The following is a 25,614-nucleotide window of genomic DNA, read 5'->3' on the forward strand; positions in this document are numbered from 1 at the left end:
TCGTAAGAATCCATTTTTTATGCAATCATAAAATGCTTAATAAGTTAAAACAATATAATAAAACCCAATTCATAAAATAATTGTAATTCTAAATGCAGTTTTTGCTAAAAAAATATAAACTAAAACTCTAAAAGAGTAAAAGTTATCCATCTTTCATTGAATTAGAACTTATAACATAGTTAATCCTTTTATGTTTCAGATCTAATTTTATGCTTCTGTAATAAGAAAACTAATAATAGACAACTTATTTATAAACAGAAACATAATAAAGCAACAAAAATCAAGACCTGTAAATGGGTTGAGATCAAGATTACTGGCTACAGGTTGTACTATAAGAGCACTTTGAAGGTGTTGTCCACTGTTCCGTACAGCACTATGGTGGCAACAGTTTTCTTGTTTCTCATCTCCTGAATCTGCTCACTGAGTCTAGAAACCATCTTCTTGTGTTTGGGGAATCTGAAGTCAGAAATGTTTTAATTAGAAAAATAAATCACAAGTCAAGATCTGCAATAGCCGTTTGTGATACTTCACATATTAAGATCTGCAAGAGCTTTATGGTACTTTTTTTATAACTGAATATGGGAGTAGTCAAGAAAATCTATATGAAGAAATGTCTTCAAAGTAGTATTTGACATCCATTATGGCAGGAGTAAAGGTTCTAACTCTCTTACATGTTAGAATTTATCTCTTTTTTACTTTAACTGCCATGAATATACAGGCACTTATCATAACTAAAAACAACTTTTTATATGCTTTCGTCAAAGAAAATTACCACCTGATTTAACAGTAACTGCAATGCGATTATTTGACGCTACTGTTGTTGTTGCAGGGCCTTCAAAATACTTCTTCTGATGAAAAAAGAAATGATCAAATTGTTCCTAGCAAAATGCTGTGATAGGATTTCAAAATTTTCCGCATCTGGAGAGACATCATCATACAATAATGAAATAATGAAATCATTCACTACAATTAAAAACAGCAAAGGCCCCAAAACAGAGCCCTGTGGGACTCCACAGGTTATTGGTTTACACAGAGATATATCTTTTTCTACTACTACATATTGAGATCTATTCTTTAAGTAAGAGCTAAGTACATCTAAAGCTATCCCTTTAATATTATAATGTTCTAGTTTTTTAATCAAAATTTTATGAGACACTCGGTCAAAAGCTTTGCTAAGGTCACAGAAAGTTATAGCAGCAAAGTCTTTCTTTTCATAACAGTCTAGAACCATATCAACCAAAGAAATAACAGCTTGAGCTGTTGATAACCCTTTTCGGAATCCAAATTGTTCTCTACAAAGCAGATGTTCCATTTCCAAAAATTGTAATAACTGTTTACATATGACTAATTCCATGACCTTAGACAAAACCGGCACAATAGCAACTGGCCTGTAATTTCCTATTTCATTCCTTTTACCTTTTTTAAAAATAGGATGAACTTTGGTGATTTTTAAAACATCAGGAAATATTCCTAAATTTAAACAATTATTAATTAAAACAGTCAATGGTGTTACAAAATAAGTTATTGTTTGTTTAACTAAACAATTCGTCATACCAAAATGATCCATGCTATTTTTAGGAGCTAATTGTTTTATTATATCTAAAATATCACAGTCTGTTATACCTCTAAAAATAAAACAGCTTGTATCATGAGGCACAATTTTCTGACTTAAATAATACTTAAAACTATAATTATTTTGGTTCACATTTACATATTCCTTGGCAACATTTATAAAAAATTCATTAAAATCATCAGGCTTAAAATAATTATTTACACTTTCCTTTGTTTTACACTTTTTATTTCTATTTACAATACTCCACAATGCCCTTGTTTTTAATGGTTTTAATATCGTAGTTGTAATGGTAATATTGAAATTTTCTTTGACATCATGGAGAAAGTATTAAGTTACATAAATCGTTTAAATAAGCAATGTGTTATATGTGGTGATTTTAACATGAATTTTCTGGGCATGAATGATAAAAATGCAGTAAACTATTCAATAGAGATAATAATCCCCAAATATAGTTGATTGTTTGGGGCTCTTCTCCTTATGCAAATGAAGTATTCATCATCCAAAAAAAAGTTGTCAGAATATTGGCAGGAGTCAATAAATATCATAGTTGCAGAGAACTTTTTAAACGTTTTAGAATTTTGACATTATTTTCTTTATATATACAACAATGCCTACTTTACCTCCGAGCTAATTTAGAAAAAGTAAACCTAAGGAAAAATGTTCACAATTATGAAACAAGAAGTCGTAACAATATCAACTTACCTCAAACTAGACTAGCTAAAACCGACAAAAGCCCAATGATGATGGCTATTAGACTATACAATAAGTTACCATTAGATATAAGGATGCTAAGTGATATGGAATTTAAAGCTAAACTAAATTATTTTCTATGTAAAAGATCATTCTATTCAGTGGAAGAGTACATCTCAACAGTGTGGACAAAACAAGACTTTTAGAATATTCATTGTATTACAAAAGTTGTAACATTGTATTGACGTGCCAATGTATTTGTGTGGAATATTTTCTGGCAGAATAAAATTCTTATTCTTATTCTTAATAAAACATATTTCTCGATAGTTTAAACATTAAATAAAAATGTCATAGAGAACACTTCTTGAAATTTGGAAGAAACTCCTCTGCTAACAAAGAAATAGTCAAATGTTAATTTTCATGTTATTATTCACTCTCTGCGCCTCAATGATTAGTTGGTGATTACCGAAAGCTCTCTCTATTGAAATATCACTTCATCACTGATAATGTTTTGTCCATACACTTTATCCTTCTCCCTCCTACACAATTTTATGGTGAATTTTAACTGCTTTCACACCTTTAGCGCAAAAGTAAACACAAAACAAATAACAGTTACATACTTCACAGATGATGGAATTTTAAATTTACAGGGGAATTTGAAATATGTATTAACAGATGTATTAAATGACCGATGCTGTAATTGATGCGGACTGCTAACAGTTGTAGGTAGACAGTGCGCAAGCGTGGGACACCGACTGCACCACTGGAATTTCAAAACAATATTTACAAAATACCTCATATTTTCCTTAACCCTAATCATAGTAGACGTCACTTATGCAAACCCTGGCAGACTGATTATGAATGGCAGGTATAGCTTAATGAGCTTCTACTTAGGTACTACTTGGTCTGTAAGCTGTTTTGGGACCCACCTCGCAGGCAGTTTCTGATATTTTATGGTTTTTGTGATGGTTTCGTGTAGCAGAGATCTGGAGATTTCTATAAATATTGCAAAAAGTTCATTTACAGTCTGCGATTGTTAGGGAACGCATTTTCAATTGTTTTCAGAATTTCAGTCACAATTGTAAGTTTTCACTCCTCTTATTATCATGCACAAACGTACAACGGTTTTTAAACTTGTGCCACCACCTGGACACACTTGTATGATTCCTAGCTTTATCACCATATACAATTTTTACCCCATTACAAACCTCAACCGGAGATTTTTCTTTCCAAATGACATAACAGATGACGCAGCTTATTTCGCATTTGGCAGGAGATTGAATTGACATTTTTCATGAAAAATATTGTCGCGTTGACAGTTCTCAACATACTGACCTTGAACCGGTCTCGTTACTGAGAAGAGGAATCAAGCTACATAGCAGTGTAGTCAATGTGTCAAGAAAAAAAATTCCTTCCTGTCGTTAGAGCCACAGAACACTTACTTTCTGGATATTCACTCCTATATAGTGGCAAAAATTGTTCCAATTTTTCCTGTAGCCTAAAGGCATTTTGCAACTGACCTGAGACTATCTATTAACTTAGTACATAGAAAAATAGAGTCAGCACAAGTTTGTTGTAACAAATGCAGAGCCCCCCCCCCTCACTGGACCGTGAAAACATGATTAAGCAAGAAATTCCATTTACTTGCTGCTCCTGTTTATAATGTAGCCGAGGCTTATAATACTTTATGGTTACTTCATTTAAGTATTAAAGCATAAAAAGGCAATTAATTTTATTTTCTTTCTCGAGACTTGCACCCGCTGATAGTTAAATGGCCAAACCCCCCTCTCCAGATGAAATTTCTTAGCAAGCTTCTAATTTACTAAACCATTTTATTGTACCAGTATTGGATCGCCTGCTTACAGATGACTAGGCCTTCTACCACAGACTGGTTGTTGACCACAAGGTGTGCATTATTTCAAGATGTACAAAATGTGTGTTAGTTGTGCTTGTTGGACATTGGTACTTAATTTGCTATCAATTGGATATTGTAAGGGAAATCGTTTTTTTAACCTAAAAAATGCAATTAAGACTCCATTTCTACAATTAAAGATTTTTGTTGTCTATCATGATCTTGAAATACCTTTTAGTGACAGCAGACAGGTCCTGGTCATCTGAGTCCAACTCGATGTATGAGGCCAGCATCTTAATGACCTCCCCCTCCATGTTGACGACTATGACCTCCACTCGCACCTTAGCTGAGAGGCGCTGGATTGTGGACAGGATAGAGTTGAGCACCTGCAGACATAGGTTTTATCATATTCTCATTTAGGCAACTTAGGAGCATAAATTCAGAATGGTACAAGTTCTTTCAGAAATACAAACTACAGAAGGTGCAAAAACACTAGTAGTTCATTTTCCCTTTCTATTCTACATCAATTTAAAATTATCACCAGTGCATTTTATATCAATAATTGTTTTCTATTCTCCTTGTATCTGTTTATCAAAGAAAGAACTAAACATTCCTGAAATAATTATGAGTTTTTTTATTGTACAATACAAAAACTAAATTTTTTATATACTTCAGACCTCTAATACTTAGTGATGGCTAATTGATTGGAAAAAGTGTAATGAGGAACTTGTGTTTAGTTTTGTAAGTAAACATATTAGGCTACTGATGCTGTCACTAAATTGTGGAACTAATACTTTTTGAAATAGTGTTTTCAATTAATAGTATTAGTTTCAGTTTGTATATATTATTTGTGTTTGGTAAGATACTACATGTGCACTAAGAAATATTTTTTATAGAGGAACAGTAAAAAGTAAACATAACCTTGAGCTTTGAAAATGCATGCATGAAACTATGATTGGACTCAATTACTCGAGTGATTTACTTAATTTAGACAACTAAAGTTACCTTACAATTCTGTCTCAAAACTATATCTGAAAGTTAAACAAAATATTCAAGAAATTAAATTCCACAACTATTATTTCAAAGAATCTTAGAGAGTAAAAAGATGCTTCCTGTTTATAAAATAGATATGTACCAATCAAGCTCAGTTACCAAGTGTGTACCTGATTTTCATAACGACGTTTCATGGCACTGGAGAGTTTCTCTCCAATCAGGAAGACAATGTTGATTGTTGGCACTTCTGTTATAACAGGAACACTCTTGGTCTCTGGTCGCAAGGAGGTGTGGGTGTCACATAGCCGCAACATGTTGTCCACACACTCACCTTGCGTCACCTTCTTCTCATGGAACCTGCACACGGCAAATGCATAAGGTCATGGAACAAAATAGCCAAGTTTACAAAACAAATTATGTTTGAAATAAATATTAACAATATTAATTAAGTAAATTAAGATTTATCAGTATGATAGTGGCTTGAAGATGCCATTTTCAGATCCTCCTCATAATCTAGAGATAAGGCTAAAGCTCTCTAAGAGGTTAACCCTCCGACTGATAATAAGAAACTCCCAGAATGATCATTGACTATGTACCAGTTTTTTTATTACATTGTGATAGCAGAAAACGTATTGTACAATAAATATTTATCTATTGGTACACTGGTTTTTGTCTTTGCGCAGCATATTTTTCAGATATTTTTTTAAATATATTATTTTAAATGCTAAGTAATAAATAAGTGATAGAACTAATATCATCAGAACTAATATTTTCATCTTCCAATAATTCATGTATAACATTTTAACAGAAAGGATTGCCCATTTCACAACATAAAAATCAATTATAAACAACTAGCCTACATAATGACCTTAGCAACAAAGAATGCCAAGACCGTGCAGCACGTCACCAGCTGCATAGCCCATCAGCTGTATGCCGTACAACATTTGGATCGATATCAGCTGACAACGAGTAATACTACGAATATAAACTATATAAAATGAATTGGTATTTATGAGTAGAGGATTCGATTGGTGCAAGTTACGTCTTTGTAACTTAAAACGGTTTTCACGTAATAATAGCGGAAAGTTGACCGATGGCTATGACGAGTGCCGTCTTTATCAGTTCACAAGTGGTATTGATTAATGTCTGTGCCATCGGTCATCAGTTGGAGGGTTAAGGGTTTAATTTCTGCGGAAGTTGACAACAAAATTTGTTTTTTTTTTAACTGCTTGTCTTTTACAGCATTTGGACACTGATTCAAAATTTCATTGGCATAAGAGTAAATAGATAAAGAATAAGCTAAAGCTTTCTATCAGGTTTTCCTTTCTGACACTCAGGTTCTTGTAATTACCACTTTTTTTATTAAATAAATAAAAAAGAAAGAAATAAAAAACAAATAAGTACAAAATATACACACAATAAATGAATAATCCATTGATCTGTCTGTTCATATATCATGCTTTAACTTTCTCCAAAGCAACCAGGTCTAACATATCACTAAATTGTGAATGTACTTTGCATTAGTTGTGCTCTCGGAGAAAATAAATGGAATGGAGTGGAACAAAACCAAACCTCAGCTAATATAGGTAAAGGCTATACATCAGTTCAACTAGATCACTATATGTAAATATGTCAAATGAACGAGCTTTTTATATTAGTCCAATACTGTTCTTAGTAAACAGGCATCTTAAAGGTTATCCAAGCTGCTCCAGTTATCCCACTTGCTCAGATTAGTGTAAACAGACATAATTTTGTAACATGAACCTCATATCACATAAAACAACTAATGACATGGTGCAGCAGAGGTAATTTATGTTATTTAACCCTTATTTAAAAAAGAAAACACACACACACAATGGATTTTGACAGTAATCATAGAACTTATTAATATCTAATAGACTTCAACACCTCTTGTGAAGCACCATTGGTTAAAAGAAAATATAAAACAAATATATATATATATATATATATATATCCCTTCCCATAGCAAATCCAACCTATTTGTCAATTTAGGGCTACAGCACTGACTATAGAAACCCACCAACTCTCCTTTAGATTTGGTTATTGTATGAGACTCTTTTGTAGTCAGTACCACAGTCACTGGACTGTTCAAAAATATTCAACTTGGCTTTCCAAGCATTGCATTCGGTATGGCTTTCGTAGTAAGATCTACAGGAAAATCCATACTACCTACTAGGATTGTTGGATGGAGTACCAAGATGTGATTTCTCCCTTAAAACCCTCTCCTGTTGTTTTGTGTGAGAATTTATTCTCAAGTAAAAAGGATGCTAACTGCAAGGGTGGTTTCCACAACCATTAGCAATTTCTCCCTGGTGGAAAATCATTAGAACCCAGCAAGATCTCACCACACCCTTGCTAACAAGGTGTCTCCGAGTAGAATCTCAGAAGGACCAATACTCTACACTATAAAAAGTCAGGGAAGTGGAGTTGGCAAAAAAATAAGGAGTGGTGTCAGAAGAGACCCCTGGAACAGGCAGTAGTTAAGGCATGTGTCTTTATGTATTGTGATAGGCCACTGGATGTTTGAAGACTTTAAAATGATTATCATCCTAATATTGGGCAATTTACTATTATAATATAGATATCGCAAATACAGTTTTGTGGATAACTGATCATAAGTTTCTCCTTTTCTTAAGTTGCAACATCGTAAGCCTTCTAAAGGACAGCATCTACAAAAGCCTGTGAGAAGTATATTGCCTCATGCACTGTGCTCGATATCCTCCATGTGTATTTTTTATAATGCGAACACTATTTCTGATATACTCAGAGAAGGAATTTACCGAGACAGTCACATGCACTTACTTTAAAACTTTGGTGCAATAGTGGCACTGAAAAGAGCTGTTTTACATTTTTTTAGGGCAGTAAATTCCATAGATAGGGAGACTGTATTTCATTATCTAATGTAGCTGTTACACAGGTAGCAATATTAACATACAATGAGAAATATACCGGTGCAACAACACCACCTCCTCAACAATTAAACAGGTAAGATAATATACAATAATATTTCATCTTCATTACTGATATTTTTATTTTAAAATCACCTGTCCTTGTTCCATGAGCGTATCCTCACCGAACTAGGATCTGTGTCCTTCAACATAATTATATGAGGAACATTCATCTCCAGGCAGAAATTTTGTATTTCTTCCAAGTTCTAGAAAACAGAATACAGAAAATATTTACATACATTATGGTGTAAATATAAAAATGTTCATTTACTAGTTTTAATGAAGAAAACCCGCCTAATCTTATTGAGTTTATTAAAAAATGATAAAATTGGTTTTCCATTTTTTTAAAGCTACAGCTATTATACAATATTATTTTTAAACTTAAACAAGTTCATGGACCAAACCACAAATTTAAATTTATTTATGCTGCTAAATATTAGCTTTATGATACAGTAAAACATCAGTTAACAGAAATAAAGGGGAGTCAGTCATTTTGGATAACCAACTTTTTTATTAACCCAATTACATAAAAAAAACTTATTAGCATGAGTACATAAGGGAAATAAATTACGTGCAAATGATATCCTTAAGTAACACTTTGAGAATGGTGGCAGGAGCAGGGAAATGACTAATAGCAGTGGCATAATTCTGCCGGTACAGTAGTAGGCATTGGCTTGGCACAGTGCAGCAGCAGTTAGCGTGGGAGGGGGAATCGTCAAAAGAACACATTATTTGCAGGCCAGTCGCAACAGTGATGCATCACGCTTAGATGCGAAGAGTTAGCACAGTGTTCTACTGTTAAATATGAACTATTTTGCTCGGTTTTTATATTTATATATACATTATCATTCATCAAACTCTTTCAGATGACCCGAGTAAGGTTAACCAGGGTTTTACTGTATTTTATTCACTGCATTCAAGCATCACTTTTTAAATCTTGTAATTGATTTATTTTTTTTACCTAAATACAAATATTCTTTGTTGTAAAATATTAAAAAATACCATGTCTTGCAATGTGAGTAAATATAATTCCAAGGATAATTGTGCAACGATCGGACAGCAGTTTAACCTACCTCATGTTGATAACATTCTACTCACTCACCTCTCTGTGGGAGCCATAAGTGTTGATAAATATCAGTAGTCAATGTGAATAATCACGTGTAATTTGCCAGTGTTTCATTTAGGTGAGTGTTGGGTCTCAGTTGTCTCAACTTTCCTGACTTAAAGCCCTTCTGAAATCTATCACTTGCTGATAAAAAAACTGTAAATCAGGCACCATGAAATGTACAAACATTCAGGCGAATTCATAGGTTCTCACTTGAGTTTTCGCTCCATGAATTCAGACTGTTCCTGTAGTTTTACTGGTCTGGGTTTCCATGAATTAGATGTGTTTTCAGATATGGGAATGCCTTCCAATGATCATCATTTATCTCAGGTGAATGGTGTTCTATTCTAACACATTCTATCAACAGCTTTATGACACTTGCCATCATGCACATGTGGAATAGTTTTTTCCACTAAAGAATTGCCATAATACATGTGGGAAGGGTTAAAACAGAATTGGTACAAGATGTATTATGAAGGTAAACACAATTTTTTTAAATTAGTAAAACATTTTTTCAAACCAATTTTATTTCTACATGTAAAAGCATTCCTTAATCAATTTTTCTACATAGTTTCCACCAATGTTTACACTTGTAGCGGATGACCAGCTTTTCTATGCATTCTCTCTTCATAGAAACTTCCTACCAATGATAATAGCTATGAATCCAAAGCATTTTCACCTCAACATTGGGTTCAAAGCGCTCGCCACTTAGTTCACGTTTCATGTGTAGGAACAAGTGGCATTGGATGGTGCCAAGTCCGGGTTGTATGGCAAGTGATCTAACTGCCCCCCTCCCAAAATGGAACAGCACATAGCAAAGCAATACCAAGTTGCTTGGTTTTGTGAACACTAGTAAGCATTTTAGGAACCCACTAGAACGTAGCTTATTATAACATATAAGTAATTTAACAATTATGTACAGCAAAAGAGTACATGAATTTGTGGAATTTCATCTGAAAGCATTGTCACTGTAAAACATTTGTTCTCATAAACTTTTCCATCAACTTCCTTACCAGATCAATGTTGACAGAAGAAGGTCATTTCACTCTGAGCATCATCATGGACATTTGTTCGACCTTGATTTCGACTTGTTAGAACATTCTAATTAATTTCTCATCATTCCATCATTCACCACGTCGATATCCAAAACATCTTTAACTTGGCGATAAATTTCAGGCGGTTTCACATTACTTACATTAAAAAAATGGAATTACAGCAGGAACCTCATAGTTGCAAGAATTAGTAATTTTATTAAACATTTTAATTGTGATAAGCAAGTTGAAAACACAACATAGAATAACCAAAAGAATACCAGTTGAGAGCCAGTGCAGAAGGTTGAGAAGTGTGCATGTGTGGAATGCCAGTTGAAGGCTACAATGAAATTGGTTCTTACTTGCCAAAAGTGTATGAAACCATGGGTAAGTATGAACAGCATACCTGTACACCATCCAGCAGGTATGTCTTGATCCCTGCTGCCCAGAGATCTCTAATGAGACTGAGCTTCTCTCGGGTCATGAGCTTGGTGCCCACAGAACACACAACAGCACTGACAGGAGATATCTTGAACTGGTCAGCCTGCAAGGTTGTGACCAGCTTGTCCAGAGAGAGACTGATACCCACAGCACTCTGACACTGGCTCCCCTCTTGCATCTGACTGTAACAGAGATATAGTAAAACTAAAATTCTCTTGCGTCATGAGCTTGGTGCCCACAGAACACACAACAGCACTGACATGAGATATCTTGAACTGGTCAGCCTGCAAGGTTGTGACCAGCTTGTCCAGAGAGAGACTGATACCCACAGCACTCTGACACTGGCTCCCCTCTTGCATCTGACTGTATAACAGAGATATAGTAAAACTAAAATTCTCTTGCGTCATGAGCTTGGTGCCTACAGAACACACAACAGCACTGACAGGAGATATCTTGAACTGGTCAGCCTGCAAGGTTGTGACCAGCTTGTCCAGAGAGAGACTGATACCCACAGCACTCTGACACTGGCTCCCCTCTTGCATCTGACTGTAACAGAGATCTCGTAAGACTAAACTTCCCTCGTTTCATGAGCTTGGTGCCCACAGAACACACAACAGCACTGACAGGAGATATCTTGAACTGGTCAGCCTGCAAGGTTGTGACCAGCTTGTCCAGAGAGAAACTGATACCCACAGCACTCTGACACTGGCTCCCCTCTTGCATCTGACTGTAACAGAGATCTAGTAAGACTAAACTTCCCTCGTGTCATGAGCTTGGTGCCCACAGAACACACGACAGCACTGACAGGAGATATCTTGACCAGGTCATTTAATTTATTATCACTAAATATAGTGTCAATTTCTTGTACTAAAGAAGATAACAATCTGTACGATTTGCCAAGATCAATAGTTGGGTAAATAATGTATACCACTTTAATGCATTTGCTACAAACCTCCCTAAATTCACAGGCTAACAGACCATAACTACACCATAGTTCATTATTATTCCAAAGACCTACGAGGAAGAACACAATAAAAAACGGGGCATTAATTCATACATGAAAACATATCAAATGCACCTATATGGTTTCTTGGATATTTATTTATTTTTTTCGGTGTACTATATAATAAATATTACTTAACCCTTTTAACCCCAGCCATTTTTCCATGGACTTGCCAGAAAGCTCATGGCGATAAGGGACCGTAGTGCAGAATTGAGGGAAAATACATATAGTTTTCTTATTTTTGAAGATAATTTTTAGGTTTTTATTTTAAATTGTTCACAAATAAGTGTACTCTTAGATGTAATAGTTAAAAAGTACTTTTACAGAATTATTTGTTTTTTTTTTGCGTATTTATACATCAAAAAAATTTATTTTTTTTATTTTTTATAGTTTGGACATACATAAAGGGTAGAAAAAAAATTGTAGCCCCTGAAAAATGAAGCAATTTTGTTGTACACATATTTCTTACTACACAGACAAAATTTGAAGAACTTTCCTTGATAAATGCAGGAGATATATCCAATTAATTGTATTGCTGCATAAGCACTTCTTCATATATTTCCAAATACACGTCAGTAGAAGTATACAGATATGTATACTTGTTTTTGTACTTTTGAAATAATATCAATTGTAAAATAACACAAAATAATTGTAATGGTTTGTAAGACTAAAACTTGTTTAATTTTTCAAAAAAGTAAAAGAAATAATATTTACAATATATACATTTTATATAAACAACTCAATTCATTGTCTTCAAAAATAGCACATTCACCACTAATAATAGGGCACTTTGGGATTATACCGACCACACCAGTATGAAGAACACAAAAATATAAATTTATAGAAACAAACATGATAGAACGAAAAAACAACTCTTTAATTACAAAATTACAAACTTACAAGCATTTCCAGGCATTGTTATCGGTATTGTTGTCGCTGTTATCTTATCTTTCTCGAGAATCCCGATTACGACAGGCCGCGCGGCATCACATGATTTACACGGTATATAATTGCCTTTCCATTACAATTCAATTTATATTTCTGATCAGATCCTCTAGAATTTGATATTTTACTGATAGGTACTATCTCGAGGGATGTTTTTCTTTCGTTGACATCAGCGCGAAGGCATGGCACTCGCATTTTGGGTGGCGGAGTGTGATCAAGTATAAAAACAAGTTTTGAGTGTTTTTTTCAATAAAGAGTTTAGTTTTAGTTTGATCATGTTTGTTTTTATTGAATTTTTGTGTTTGGAGAAATGTAGAGGTAAAACACGGAAGTACAACAAAGCGACGCACCAGCTGAATGGGCGGCGAGACTCTGCAATCACGTTATCTACTAGACGCTCGACTTTGACCTCTGTCTGAGGATGGGGGGGGGGTTTGCGATAAGACAATTCCTGTTTTATATTGACGAAATATTGTTCTACGCTAATCTAGTAATCAGTAGAAGCAAAATGTCAAATAACGATTCATGTCTGGGTATTGTCGGTATAACCCCAAAGTACCAATAATAGTGTTTATCAAAGTGTTTTCACTCACTGGTAACTTTTCTCTACGACGTTTATTCATGTTTTTTTTACTAATAATACAATAAATCACACGAAAAACAACCGCTTTCAATCACGCAAACTAATTGAGGTTATAAGTCAGCATACAACAACAATACAACTGAAGTCATCTGACAGCTGACATCGACAAATAAACTACGCTCAACGACGACGAAATACGATGCCAATTGGAAGGTTTATTGTTTTTGCATGTAGCCCGTTTCTTCACCGACTACTATACCGAAACTGATGGCATTTGGACATATTATTAGCCAGCTACATTAAATTCTCGAGACGTCCGGTATATCGGACGTTGGGCATTTTAGCTAGACCACCTCTGTCCGATATATCGGACGCCGGGGCTAAAAGGGTTAAATATGGATCGTCACAAATCGATGGTGGCAATTTACAAGGATTTTTCTGCATCTGATATGCCAATCCCGGGCTACTCAGTGTTAGTTCTAATACATATTATCAATAGTAGACCAGTATAATTAAATAAGCATTTACCTTATAATGGTGTCCATTGGTGGGGGTTAGAAGCAATACGGAGGCTGGGTGAATTTAACCTGTCATGTAAAGAAAGCTGAACGTGCATATTCTTCTCTCTTGTTATTAGTAGATACACATCTCAACATCCTCAAATCAACAACAGTTTTAAGTAAAACCATAATTACAGTATAATTTACTGTGCTTTTATAATATGCATGGCCACAAGCAAGTGTTGCAGTATTTTGAAACTGTAACAGTACTTAATAAACCATGTAAACATCAAGTGTGAAGTATAGTTAATCCACTAAAGATATCTTACAATTATTAAAAAAAATTCCAGTTCACTTCCCATCTAACATTTATTAGTAGAATTCAGGATTATCAATATAATTATCATTCTTGTTGTTTTCAGTGTTTCTGTCATAGAATTGGCACAGCATTGATTTGATTAAGATTTTCAAAATTGGTTTACTCTGTCCTTAGTTCATTTGTGAAAAAATCGTTTGTAACACATCTTACATTCCTTCTTTCTAGTTTATTATAAACGCTTTAATTCACAGGCCTCAATATAAACAGAAATTGTAAACAGTGGAATCATTCTGGATAAAGAACCAACAAGATATGAACAGACAAGACTCATCAAACCTCTTTTGTGCGGGTGAAATTTTATTCTATTCATTTGGTCCAAGATTTAAAAAAACATGGCTTGATTAGTCAGAGTGTTTTATGTCTATATCAGGTGAACATCTTTTGATGGTTAGCCAAAATCCGTATGGTGCAGCTTTAAAAAAAATCTGAGGTGATCATTTTTAGGAACATATTTACATATTTTATTTGTGACCCAGTTGTTATTACTATAACATATAACAATAATCACCGTAGAGAGGAGATGAGAGTGTCGTAGCGACCCCCGGCAGCTATGATGGAGCGCTGACTGCGACTCTGTTTGCTCCTCTGTTCCCACACCACCTGACAGATCATGCCTGAATAGTGGCTCATATCCTCCACCAGTCCCGGTGACACCACTATGGGACACTGAAAAATCAAGACATTGTTATTCTATGTCAAATTTAACAAAACATACTCAAAACATATATCTCTAAAAACACAGTTATGGTAAATATTTGTTTCCTTTGATATATCATGTAAAATAATAACTTATTGCTTGATTCACTAATTGCAAATTATTCTCACACAGTCAACCCTAGGACTATACGTTGTATTCTTTATACTGACAGGCTTGTTATAGCTGACTACAAGAGTTTCTTTGAACTGCTACAAAACATATAGTTTATAACTTTAAAATTTCTGTATTGCCGTTAAATAACATTAATGTTACAAGAGGATTTGTCACATGTCATTTGTTTCTTTACAAACTGAAGAATATTGTTAATATTTTAGAAAGTTTAGAGATGGAATTTGTACATTAGGTCAAAATCACAGTCCAGCAAACTTTCATCTACCACAGCTCTTGCCGACTGCTTCAAAGAGAGTCTTCAGTGTCAAATTCAAACCATCTTATGTTTTGGGGTATTTTGTAAGATATATGAGTACTTACCTTTTGATGAAAACTAAAACGGTTTTAAAAATATTTGTATACACTATAAATGTAAGCAAATTGAAAATAATGAACAATATTTAGACAGAACAGTTGATTACATTAGAAATGCTCTTTAATTGATATTTCACAACTTTAGAGACCAAGGTGGGATTTTGTCACTACTTTAAAGACCAGTGGGGCTTAGCCTGGAGGGATTTTCGAAATAAGTATAGACCTATATTCATCCCAGAGAGCCTAAGAATGTCTATATAAATTTCAGCGCACTTTCGCATTTATAATATTGTTAGGATTAGAATTTGTAGATACAGTTTTGAGTAATTGTAACAAAAATAAAATCATCTGTTGTGACAGTTCTAATAAGTAAGCTATGACAAAAAATCAAGTTAATTTTACAAACTCATAGTAATTCAAGTAACATTTAATAAATAAATTAAAATTACTTCATGATGGTTATTATTGCTCATATTTAAAAAATTGAATTATGGAAGATTTTAAATTTTTGTAGGCTGAGGTGTCCTGCAGACCACAACAAAATTGTTAAAAGACGCATGCCACACGTACATGTACTTTATTATAGTGTTTTAACACTCAAGCTTTAAGTTCAACCAGAAATTTATTTTAAAGACAAATATCTATCATAACGTAGCACCTTAAAATAGTGTTTGGCTATTTTATATATGTAACTGTCTCGTAACTACAGTTTAAAATGTGCAGGCACTTTTAAAACTTTTATCTTCTAAATTTAAGTTGTAACAGATTAAATTTGTAACTAAACAACTGCTCAAAATCCGCCTAGAGAAAAACAAAATTTCATTTAAATCGGTCCAGCAGTTTAGGAGGAGTTCAGTGACATACACATGCACACAAGAAATATATAAGGATATGCTCAATATTCCCACAGTCCATGAATTCTTCAACGGAATAAAATTCTTTCTTTTTGACCAGTCTGACAGCATTTTGTTTGAGTTTTTTTATTGGCAAAGTTTTTAAAGCACAGGGGAGCTTAATATACAGCTTGAGTTGCTGGTAGTTGTGATTTTTATAAAATTTCTCAAGTCTAATATTTGGAGTGATTAAATCATCTCTACATCTTGTGTCATAATCATGAAGAGTACTGTGAGTCACAAATTTGTTTAGGTTTTCTTTTCTGTAGACTACATTCTGAAGAATATAAATAGAGGCCAGAGTCAAAATTACTGGCTGGGTTCAGCAATAATTCTATTGGCCTTTCTTTGCCAAACAGACTCTCTTTGCAGCACTAGAATTTCCTCCAAAGACGAACCTCATAACACAGATGGTTATAGAATAAACCAGAATATGTCAATATAAGTGTATCAAACGTGACACAAAACCTGAGCTTTCTTAGCAAAAATTTTACCCTTGACAGCTAAAATGTTGTCAACAAGAGCACTCTAATTTAGTTTTGTATCATACCAAGAAAAATTTCCAATAGTTTTACAGGTTTAAGCAAGCATTCATTCTTGTTATTTATTTGACTTCTTAATATAAATATGATATTCTCTGTTTTTTTCTTCGTATTTAATAGTTTTTTTGCAGAGTACCAATTATTTGCTAATTCTAAGGATGTTGTCAATTGTGCCGTAACGTTAGGAATGTTAACACCTGTACTAATCTTAGTATCGTCAGCATATAATTGAGACAGAGATGGTACATTAACCCTAAAGTCATAAACAAAAAGGGCCCCAAAACAGAGCCCTGGAGAACTCCTGCAGTAACATTAAGGTAACCAGACTCAGTATTATTAACTCTAACCATCTGCTTTCTATTGCTGCTATTGTTTTAATCTTGGGAAGTGGTGGTTAAACAATGGCAACAGAGTATCCATAAAACAAACTAAACATTATATCTACATCATCTACTCATAAAGTTTAGTCCAGTCAACATTATTTAAAATATTTTCTTCAAGGGTTGATAATCTTTAATTAGACAATAACGTTTTACTTCATGTTTGCTTGATATCTTTTTTTCCAAATTTTTTTCAAACTAAAACACCGGCATGTAACCAAAGCATCATGCACAAATCAAACTAATTAAAAACAATGTGGGTTCAGGTGGTAAAGTAACAGGGGAAGGTAAATTTATTCTGACTGGACGGGGAAAGGCGGGCAGTGGAAATTATGAGCTAAGCAGTAGTGGGACTGATGGTAGTTCTTTGGAGCTACGGATTCAAGCAGTTGCGAATAAATGCAAGATAAGCAGCAGACACTCCATGATCCAAACGCTAGACCATTTGAGTGGAATAATTTTTTTTTTTTAATTAGTGACTGTTGGCTTTGAAAATATGTCATAATCGGGTCTTAGTCATAGTGAAATTCTTAACCTTAACACACATAAGCTATATCAATTAATCATGTAATAAACAAGATAGGAGTCACCACATTCCATGTCGCATAACAGGCTTCACTGAAGTTAAATGCTAAAGCGTTAAATGCAAAATTTCATTATCGAGATGTCCCGATACAGACATGCAATCGGACAGAAGAATATTGTACAGGCCCCCAGGCAGAAAGAAGAGAAAGTCTTCCAGCCTACTTAGTGACAGACTTCAATGACACTTAGCCAAATCCCATGAATAAATATGCACTTTCATCCTAAGTACTCTTGTTTATTAAACAAATGAAGTGCAAAATTTAAAGTGCATTTAAAGCTCAATTCATTCTTGAGACCAGAAAACAGAAATACACAGGCAGATAAACAGAAGACAAACAGACCAATTTCACTAGACATCTTAGCGATAGCTAAGTAAAATATACAACATTTCTATAGCTCAAACCATTCTCAAGATATCACCCTGAATTATTAGCTTTACTAATTCTCAGCCAAATCACATGCAGTGACGTGCACCATTGTCAAACTCAATGTCGCCTGATTCATCCTTTTGCATAAATTAAAAATAACCTAGAAATGCCAAATGTTTCAATGTTGAATGAAATAAAAAGTATGAAACGTTAAAAAATTGTTGAAAAGGGATAATTTTCAAAGCAGAGTAAAAATAGTACTTTTATATAACCCTACATTTGTTATAAAACATTTATTGCAAAAATAAGTATACAGTTTTTATTTTACTTTACACACAATATGAAAATGAACCCACAGAATTATAATTATGGGAAAATATTTAACTCATCAAACACAAAGTTATTAAACCAAAAATATAAGCCATAACTTCATAGACAAATACACTTTGTTATGGTGTTTATAGCTCACTTGCATGATGACAGCTGGAATAAACTACATGGTTACAGTTACATTTTGTTTGCATCAATTGAAAAACTTGTTTTGTAAATACAAGCATCTGTGATGATATTTTACTTTGTTGGAAACTCTCAGACAACAAATTTATAGCCATACTAGCTGTTTCCCGCGGCTTCGCACGCGTCTCTTAAGCTTTGCCCGTATATTTCTTTGCCTTCAAATAGTGTTTGGATATTTTAATATACGTAACTACTGTGTTGTAATTGCAGTTTATAATGTGCAGGCGCTTTGATAACTTTTATATCTTTCAGTACAGCCTGGTGGTTAGTTACATCAATGGGCATTGCGTATAAACCTTCTACATAGAAAAATACAAATTTTCATAGTGATCGGTCCAATAGTTTCTGAGTCTATAAAGGACAAACACACAAACATTCATTTTTATATATTATGATTGCAGAAACAGTTTAAACAAAATTTGTCGTTTCTCTTAAGCTTACTCTATGCTTTAAAACTATAAGTGTAAAGAAATTTATATATAAATATATTTTTTGTCGCATTATATATGTTTACAAAGAACAGCTGATTAAAAATTTGAAAAGACTCTTTCACTTAATAACATATGTTTGCTGCAATGCATTTCTTACGGGTATTTCTGTAACCAGTGGGGCGGAATCCTGAATCGGGAAAGGGATAAAAAGTATCCTATAACCTTCTACAGATCAAGACGAACAAATTTAAAAAAAAAATTAGGCGAATCCGTCCAGCCGTTTGTGAGTGATGCTGTTACACACACGAACAGTTTCATTTTTATATATATAGATCAAATTTTCTTCATGTTGAAATTGTAATTGAAACAAAGGCTACACTTTGACTAGGGAAAGTCAAATGGCAGTTAAAAGGAGTTTTTAATTGAAAAACATTTTAAGTCTCATTACAAAAGAATTTAAAAAAGTACAAATATATAAAGTTTACAATTTATAAGTAGAAAATTAAACAACCAAAACAACAACTACTTACAATTTAGTACGTAAATTATTAATAATAAAATGTACACAAAAACCTGCAAATTATACAAATAAAAAGGAAAGGAAAACCTCACAAAAGCAACTTATAAAAATGTAGTAACATGAATGCAATGAACTACATCCATAGTTCGGAGCTCTAAATTTTTTCCCTGGATCCAGGCTTAACATATTCTGACTATATTTCTGGAATATTACTTAAGCCCATTCATATTCAGGACTTGTTTTATTTTTGTTCTTAGGCTATTGGTTGTGAGGCCTCTATACACTGTGCTACACAATGTTGGCATTGGAGTTGTGAATTATATTTTCTGTACAACATGTGTTGTGTCCTCTTATCTTAAAAACCTCCTTTGTTGATGAGCATGTGAAGGTGTCATTGTACATTGGTTTATAGAACATGTTTTGCATTTTTTGTGTTTTTCCAATCAATGGACCCTATAAGATAGTTTTCAAGGTAAGTCTACTGATTTTCCTATTAAGCCTATATAAGCCTACTAGTAACAAAGATAAAATAAAGTAATTGTTGATAGATTGATTTTGTTACCATACTTATAGTTGAACAGTACAAAATTGTAAATGTTCGAATGGTCTTTATGGTTAAGTGGGCATTTTTATAGTTGTATTGAATAGTCTCTGAGATGATCTATCCTAGGTTTGAAAAACTCAATAATACTCACAATGAGTATTACTATTGTCACATGTTGCAAACAGAGCTGTGTCTTAATACCGCAGATAGCTGATGAGATATGTTATACTATTGGTGATTGGGCCAGGCACAGCGGCAAAGTCAGCTCATTATAGCACATATTTCTATTTTGCCCCAGAGTCGTCTTGATAATATGTACCAGATTGGATGAACATATTGATTAGATAAATTAGTATGTAAGAACAACAAATTATATACATTTAGTTTTACAAACAAAAACTAATTTAATATGGCAACCAGTTGTAGCTGGAACTAGAACTCCAATATAATTTTAAAATCTCAGAGCATCTTTCTTACTATTTGGTCAGTTTAGTTTTACACAGATACACATATAAATGTATTTCAAGTATTAAGTTTTATTGACTGTAAAATAAGCCAGTTTGTAGCAATTGTAATATGGTGTACCTTGACACCAAGTTCTGCAGTGTTGGTGACAATTAACTCGAGTTGGTGGAAGGCCTGTTTGCATAGCATGTGGGTAGCACTACTGCGCCGCAGTACAGGCTGTAGTACAGCAGCCGCCCGCCCACACGAATGCTCCTGTTCCAGCAAGCTGAACAGTGTACTGACAGTGTGATCGGCCAGGTCCAGACCTGACAACAGTGATTCTACCTCCGGCTTGCTATAGTTCTCTTCCTGCAACACAAACACTAAATTCTCATTGTATTCATTTTTGTAGAATGGACATTACTGGTAACAATTTGAATGATCAGTTACGCAATGTGAAATAGAGTGTAAACGTTAATTGTAATTGAAGCACAAATATCCAAATTATCATTTGATAATACAAGGTCTTCGAAAAAGAATGCAGAGATTTTGAACGGCCGTTATTTAAAAACTAATAAAGATAACTAATTGGTTAAAAGTCACATTGAAAGGAATAGAACAAATTTTGTTTTCATAACTTAAAAAGTTTTGATGTGAGCTCCATTTGTTGCTCTGTGGCTGTCACAGTGGTATTAAATTTCTTGCAATTAGCAGGTTTAATCTGACGTCTTAACTGTAGACATGAAGTCTCAGTGGTTTACGAATAACATTGTGGACTGTTAATTTTGGTGTGTTTAACTGAAGACTTCATCGGATAATACATTTTTTTTTTTTTTGGCTTCTGATGAACAATTTTTGGATTTCTTCTGTTTTGTCATCATTTCTTTTTGGCAGGCCAGTTGAATGTCCTCTCAACACACTTCCTGTGTCACGAAACTGGTTAAACCAGCCACGAATTGCTTTATCATCTGGTGAATTTTGACCTCAATAAGTATGCAACATTAAAGGTGTAGCTAGCCAGTAATCTTTGCAGAGTAGAGCCGTAATTATCGGCTTCCTCCCATCACCAATTAGTTACATATACTCTATATAGCCGCCTGTCCATCCCACCAGTTTCCCTTCATAAAAAATAATTTAATTCATTGTAATTGGTGACAGTTGTGTGAAAATATAATAATAACATTATATTTTCACACAACTGTCACCAATTACAATGAATTAAATTATTTTTTATCTAAGATACTAAGGCTTAGACGGCCAGTGGGTTTGTCTCTTGCCACCCCAAAACTCACTTGGCTGGTCCACGTCGGAACTCTGCAGGAACGGTGCGGTGAGAAGGAAGCTAGCTTATCAGCTGTTTGGGTAATCAGACTGCTGCCTACCACACTCTATTCATCAAGAGTACCAGTTTGCCGTGGTGGGAATTTTAAAATTCCAGGCTGACCGCCACAAGTTACTTGAAATTGACGCTGCACACAACAATTGATTTCAATTTTGCGTACTACAAACCACACTGTTTCTTCTGTAGTGCCGTAAACATTGTACTCGTGATTGGTGTCAGGTGTGTCAGTAACAGCAGCGGACTGGTACCGAGCAGCTGTTCTGCGCAAGCAATGTCACCGTTTCCGCCCATGCTACATGGAAAACAAAACTTAGTAATTTCAACTTCAATTTGAAATTCAAATTTATAGTTTAATTATCTTGAATAATTTATAAGTAATTGCAGTTCAAAATCCTGGCATTTTTTTCTGAGACCCTGTATTTAGGATTAGAAAGTTACCTATAAAGACACACATGCCTGCTTCATGAGTCCATCCTGAATCATTGTAATCATTAGTACTCATGGTTTTTTGTATTTTATTGTAAAATAATGTATAAGCGCTAAGTAAACTTAATGCAATAATTTGTATATCCTTGTTTATTGTAATTTGTCTGCTATATTCTCCTATTTTCTTGGTCCTAAAATTGTATCAATTTACATCTAATATCCCACATTACTGTAACATGGAATCACTGCAGTCAATGATTTTTGCAGCCTTTGAAAAATTGGATTTTGTATCTGTTAAAATATTGTATATGCCCTTTGTTATGGACATGAGCTCTCTGTGATCACCTGAAGTCCTGAAGTAGAAAACAGCAGGATGTGCCTGATACAATGCCATTAGTTGTAGCATGACAAACATGGCTCTCCTGTTTTTTGTCTTACTTCCTATCATTCTACTCTTAATTGAAAAAGCTAATGCCATACATTAAATATATTGACTGCATTTTACATGTTCTATTCCATTGCTTTTATGAGAAGTCAAAGAAGCAAAATTTAATTAAAACTTGAGTTTCATTAAACAATATTTACATAAGACATATCTACAGAATACACACACACACTAATAAAAATTATTAGACAAATAACTAAAGTGGTTAATGCACATACCTTAGCTTGAGCCAGCAAAGCACAGACCCTGTTGTGTTTGGTTACTTCGATGCCACAGTGGAGAAAGATAGCTCTCAGCAGACTGGTGTGGTTCAAGCAAATCACACAGTTGTTGTGTAAAAGTGAGGGGAACTCGTTAAGTACTTGCCACACTACTGACAACAGCTCTGACTCTGCCACCATGTTACCTGTGACAAACAAATCTTATAGTTATTATTTAATTTAAAGTAAGTAGTAAATCCTTAACCAAAAGTATATTAAATTAATACTATTTACTGGAATAAGTTGACACTATTTAACACATTACAGAGTTGGCCTTGTTCCTAATATTCCAAGCCACTCACAACACTATACCTGAGGAGGGGGTGACAATGTCAAAGGCGCACTCGTACAATTCCCGGGGATGATGTCCGAGCACTCTCCTTTCCCGGTAAACACGGTCAATTGCATACCGCTTGAATTGTGTGATAGACGGATTGTGAGCCAGGAACCTGGCAAACGGTAACCGCAGGTTGTGGGGCAGCATTGCCACTCCCCCCCACCGTGTCATCACTGATACTGCAGCAGTAGGGAGTGGGGCAGCCCCACATGGCACTAGTAGTGGCGGCGACAGGCTCACAGCCCCATGTGTTTCCAGAACCTGAAAGCCAACTACATTTTAATACAGCTTTACAATAATTCTATTGATATTTCCTAAATTTGGAAAAATATGAAGTTACAATGAATATTAACAATCAGAAGGAAAATGGAGTTTGAAACATTCTATACAACAAAATTTATTAAGAAATAAGACAAATTCTCAGTCTGTAAATTATATCAAATAGCTAAATAAACATTATAAATGTTAAATTTGTTAAGGTCGGTTTCTCAAATTATCTGATTTAATAACACTTTTAATATAGACTTTACCTGTTAAACTATAAAGTCAATTTACTTAATAATGTTATATTAAATTCGACAATTAAAAAGCAACATAATTTCTTTTTGCAGAAAACTTTACTCTTTCCTGAATGTACTAACCTTGCGTGTCTTCTCTACCACCTCTTGAAGCAGACTAACAAACCAGCGCCCTTTGCTCACAGACATGTCATAAGTAACATCTTGTGCTGTTGTCATTTTCTAAAAAAAACACACACACATACTTCATTTGTTCAATCTAGAGTAAAACTCATCATGGACTGAGTAAAGTTCAGTTAATGTTTAACCGTTAAAAACTGTTTTGGAAATTATTTTCATGTTTACAAACATTATTAAAAAAAAAACATTTAAATACTTATCAGTTGATTTCCCAGTTTAAATCCAAACTCTGCTGTCTAATTTTTATCAGTTAAGGTCATACTAGTGTGGATAATTACTTTGTTCTAAACATTTGTAATGTCTTGTTTTCCAAAAAAATGTATCTTCCTGTTTTAGTTACATAGCTTTATCTAAATACCTCCACTGATTCAATCTGCAACAAACGTATCACACGTACATAGTGCGCACCACCCAAGAAATGTATTTTGGGGACATGTCCATTTTGACTGGTCCATGATGCATGCACAGGAACACATTGTATTGTCAATATTAGTTTTTTAATGTTGTGCAATAGGGCATTTAACACAATCTATGTGAAAATATATTTTTTATAAAATTTATTCAGTGAGGAATACCAAAATATTGGTAAAAAAAGTTGGCATGAAAAAGATATCAGAAGAAATTATTTTACTGACTTTCTTTTTCTAAAAAGTTGATTTGAGAGAAAAAACCTTTAGGCATTAGATTTTTAACTCTAAAATGTAGCTATTGTAGCATTTTTGTTCCTAATAATAAGTTACGCCTTTCATTTCATATATCCAGTGTGGCCACCCAAGCATATGGACGTGTGCTGTTCACATATTGTATCAGTGGCATAGTGATTGTTAGCCCTGCGTTAAGTGTGTCCACACCTTTAAAGGGCTGCAGTTGCTTGTTTACCAGTCGCACCCATCCTGATATTTCCTACTTATTTCTTTCTTGTCTTTTATTTTTATTCCTGTAAAGTTTAGAATACTCAGTAAACAATTCATATTCAGATTTTTGATATTTTAATTATCAATGAATAATGATGTGGACAAATAAACAATCTATTAAATATACTTGTTTGTTGATATACGAGGGTTGTTCAATAAAGACTGAGACTGTGTCTATAAAACATTTATTATTTAATTCTAATCTACATAAAATTTTTCACCTTCAAAGTATTCCCCATTAAGTGAAATGCACTTGTCCCAGCGCCTTTGCCATGCCTGGAAAAAACGTTAGAGAAGCCATCCTTTGACATGTTCTTCAGGATCACCTCCAAAGCCTTTACTGCATCCTGTTCCGAATCAAAACGACGTCCCTTTAATTCCTTTTTTTGCAGTAGGAAACAAAAAAAAGTCACAGGGCGCAAGGTCAGGACTATAAGGTGGGTGGGGCACGACCTTAATGTTTCGTTTGGCCAAATATTCTGTCACAACGTGTGCAATGTAAGGCCGCGCATTGTCGTGATGAAGTTTCCAGTTTCCTCGAAGTTCTGGACGCTTTCGAGAAATGTGATCATTCATTAATGTAGCCAAAACTTGTTTGTAATAGTCTCCATTGATTGTCTGTCCACGTGGAACTGAATGAGTGTACACCATTCCTTTATAGTCAAAAAAAGTAATGACCATTGCTTTGTTTGCAGATTTGGTTGCCCTAGCTTTCTTCG

The 25,614-nt window shown here is 34.1% G+C and overlaps 1 protein-coding gene across 1 annotated transcript in view; it reads right to left on the reverse strand.

The window, feature by feature from the left end:
- LOC124371185 (eIF-2-alpha kinase GCN2-like) overlaps window positions 1–25,614 on the reverse strand; it is a 111,836-nt gene continuing 86,222 nt past the window's right edge. Inside the window, 11 exon segments of the mRNA XM_046829503.1 lie at window positions 1–456; window positions 4,347–4,501; window positions 5,279–5,465; window positions 8,174–8,283; window positions 10,620–10,788; window positions 10,790–11,200; window positions 14,573–14,730; window positions 20,612–20,842; window positions 22,905–23,092; window positions 23,259–23,544; window positions 23,925–24,023. Of these exon segments, the coding sequence (XP_046685459.1) occupies window positions 330–456; window positions 4,347–4,501; window positions 5,279–5,465; window positions 8,174–8,283; window positions 10,620–10,788; window positions 10,790–11,200; window positions 14,573–14,730; window positions 20,612–20,842; window positions 22,905–23,092; window positions 23,259–23,544; window positions 23,925–24,023 (2,121 nt within the window). The 3' untranslated portion in view covers window positions 1–329.

Source organism: Homalodisca vitripennis, chromosome 1 (assembly GCF_021130785.1).
Source record: "Homalodisca vitripennis isolate AUS2020 chromosome 1, UT_GWSS_2.1, whole genome shotgun sequence".
Lineage (NCBI taxonomy): Eukaryota > Metazoa > Arthropoda > Insecta > Hemiptera > Cicadellidae > Homalodisca > Homalodisca vitripennis.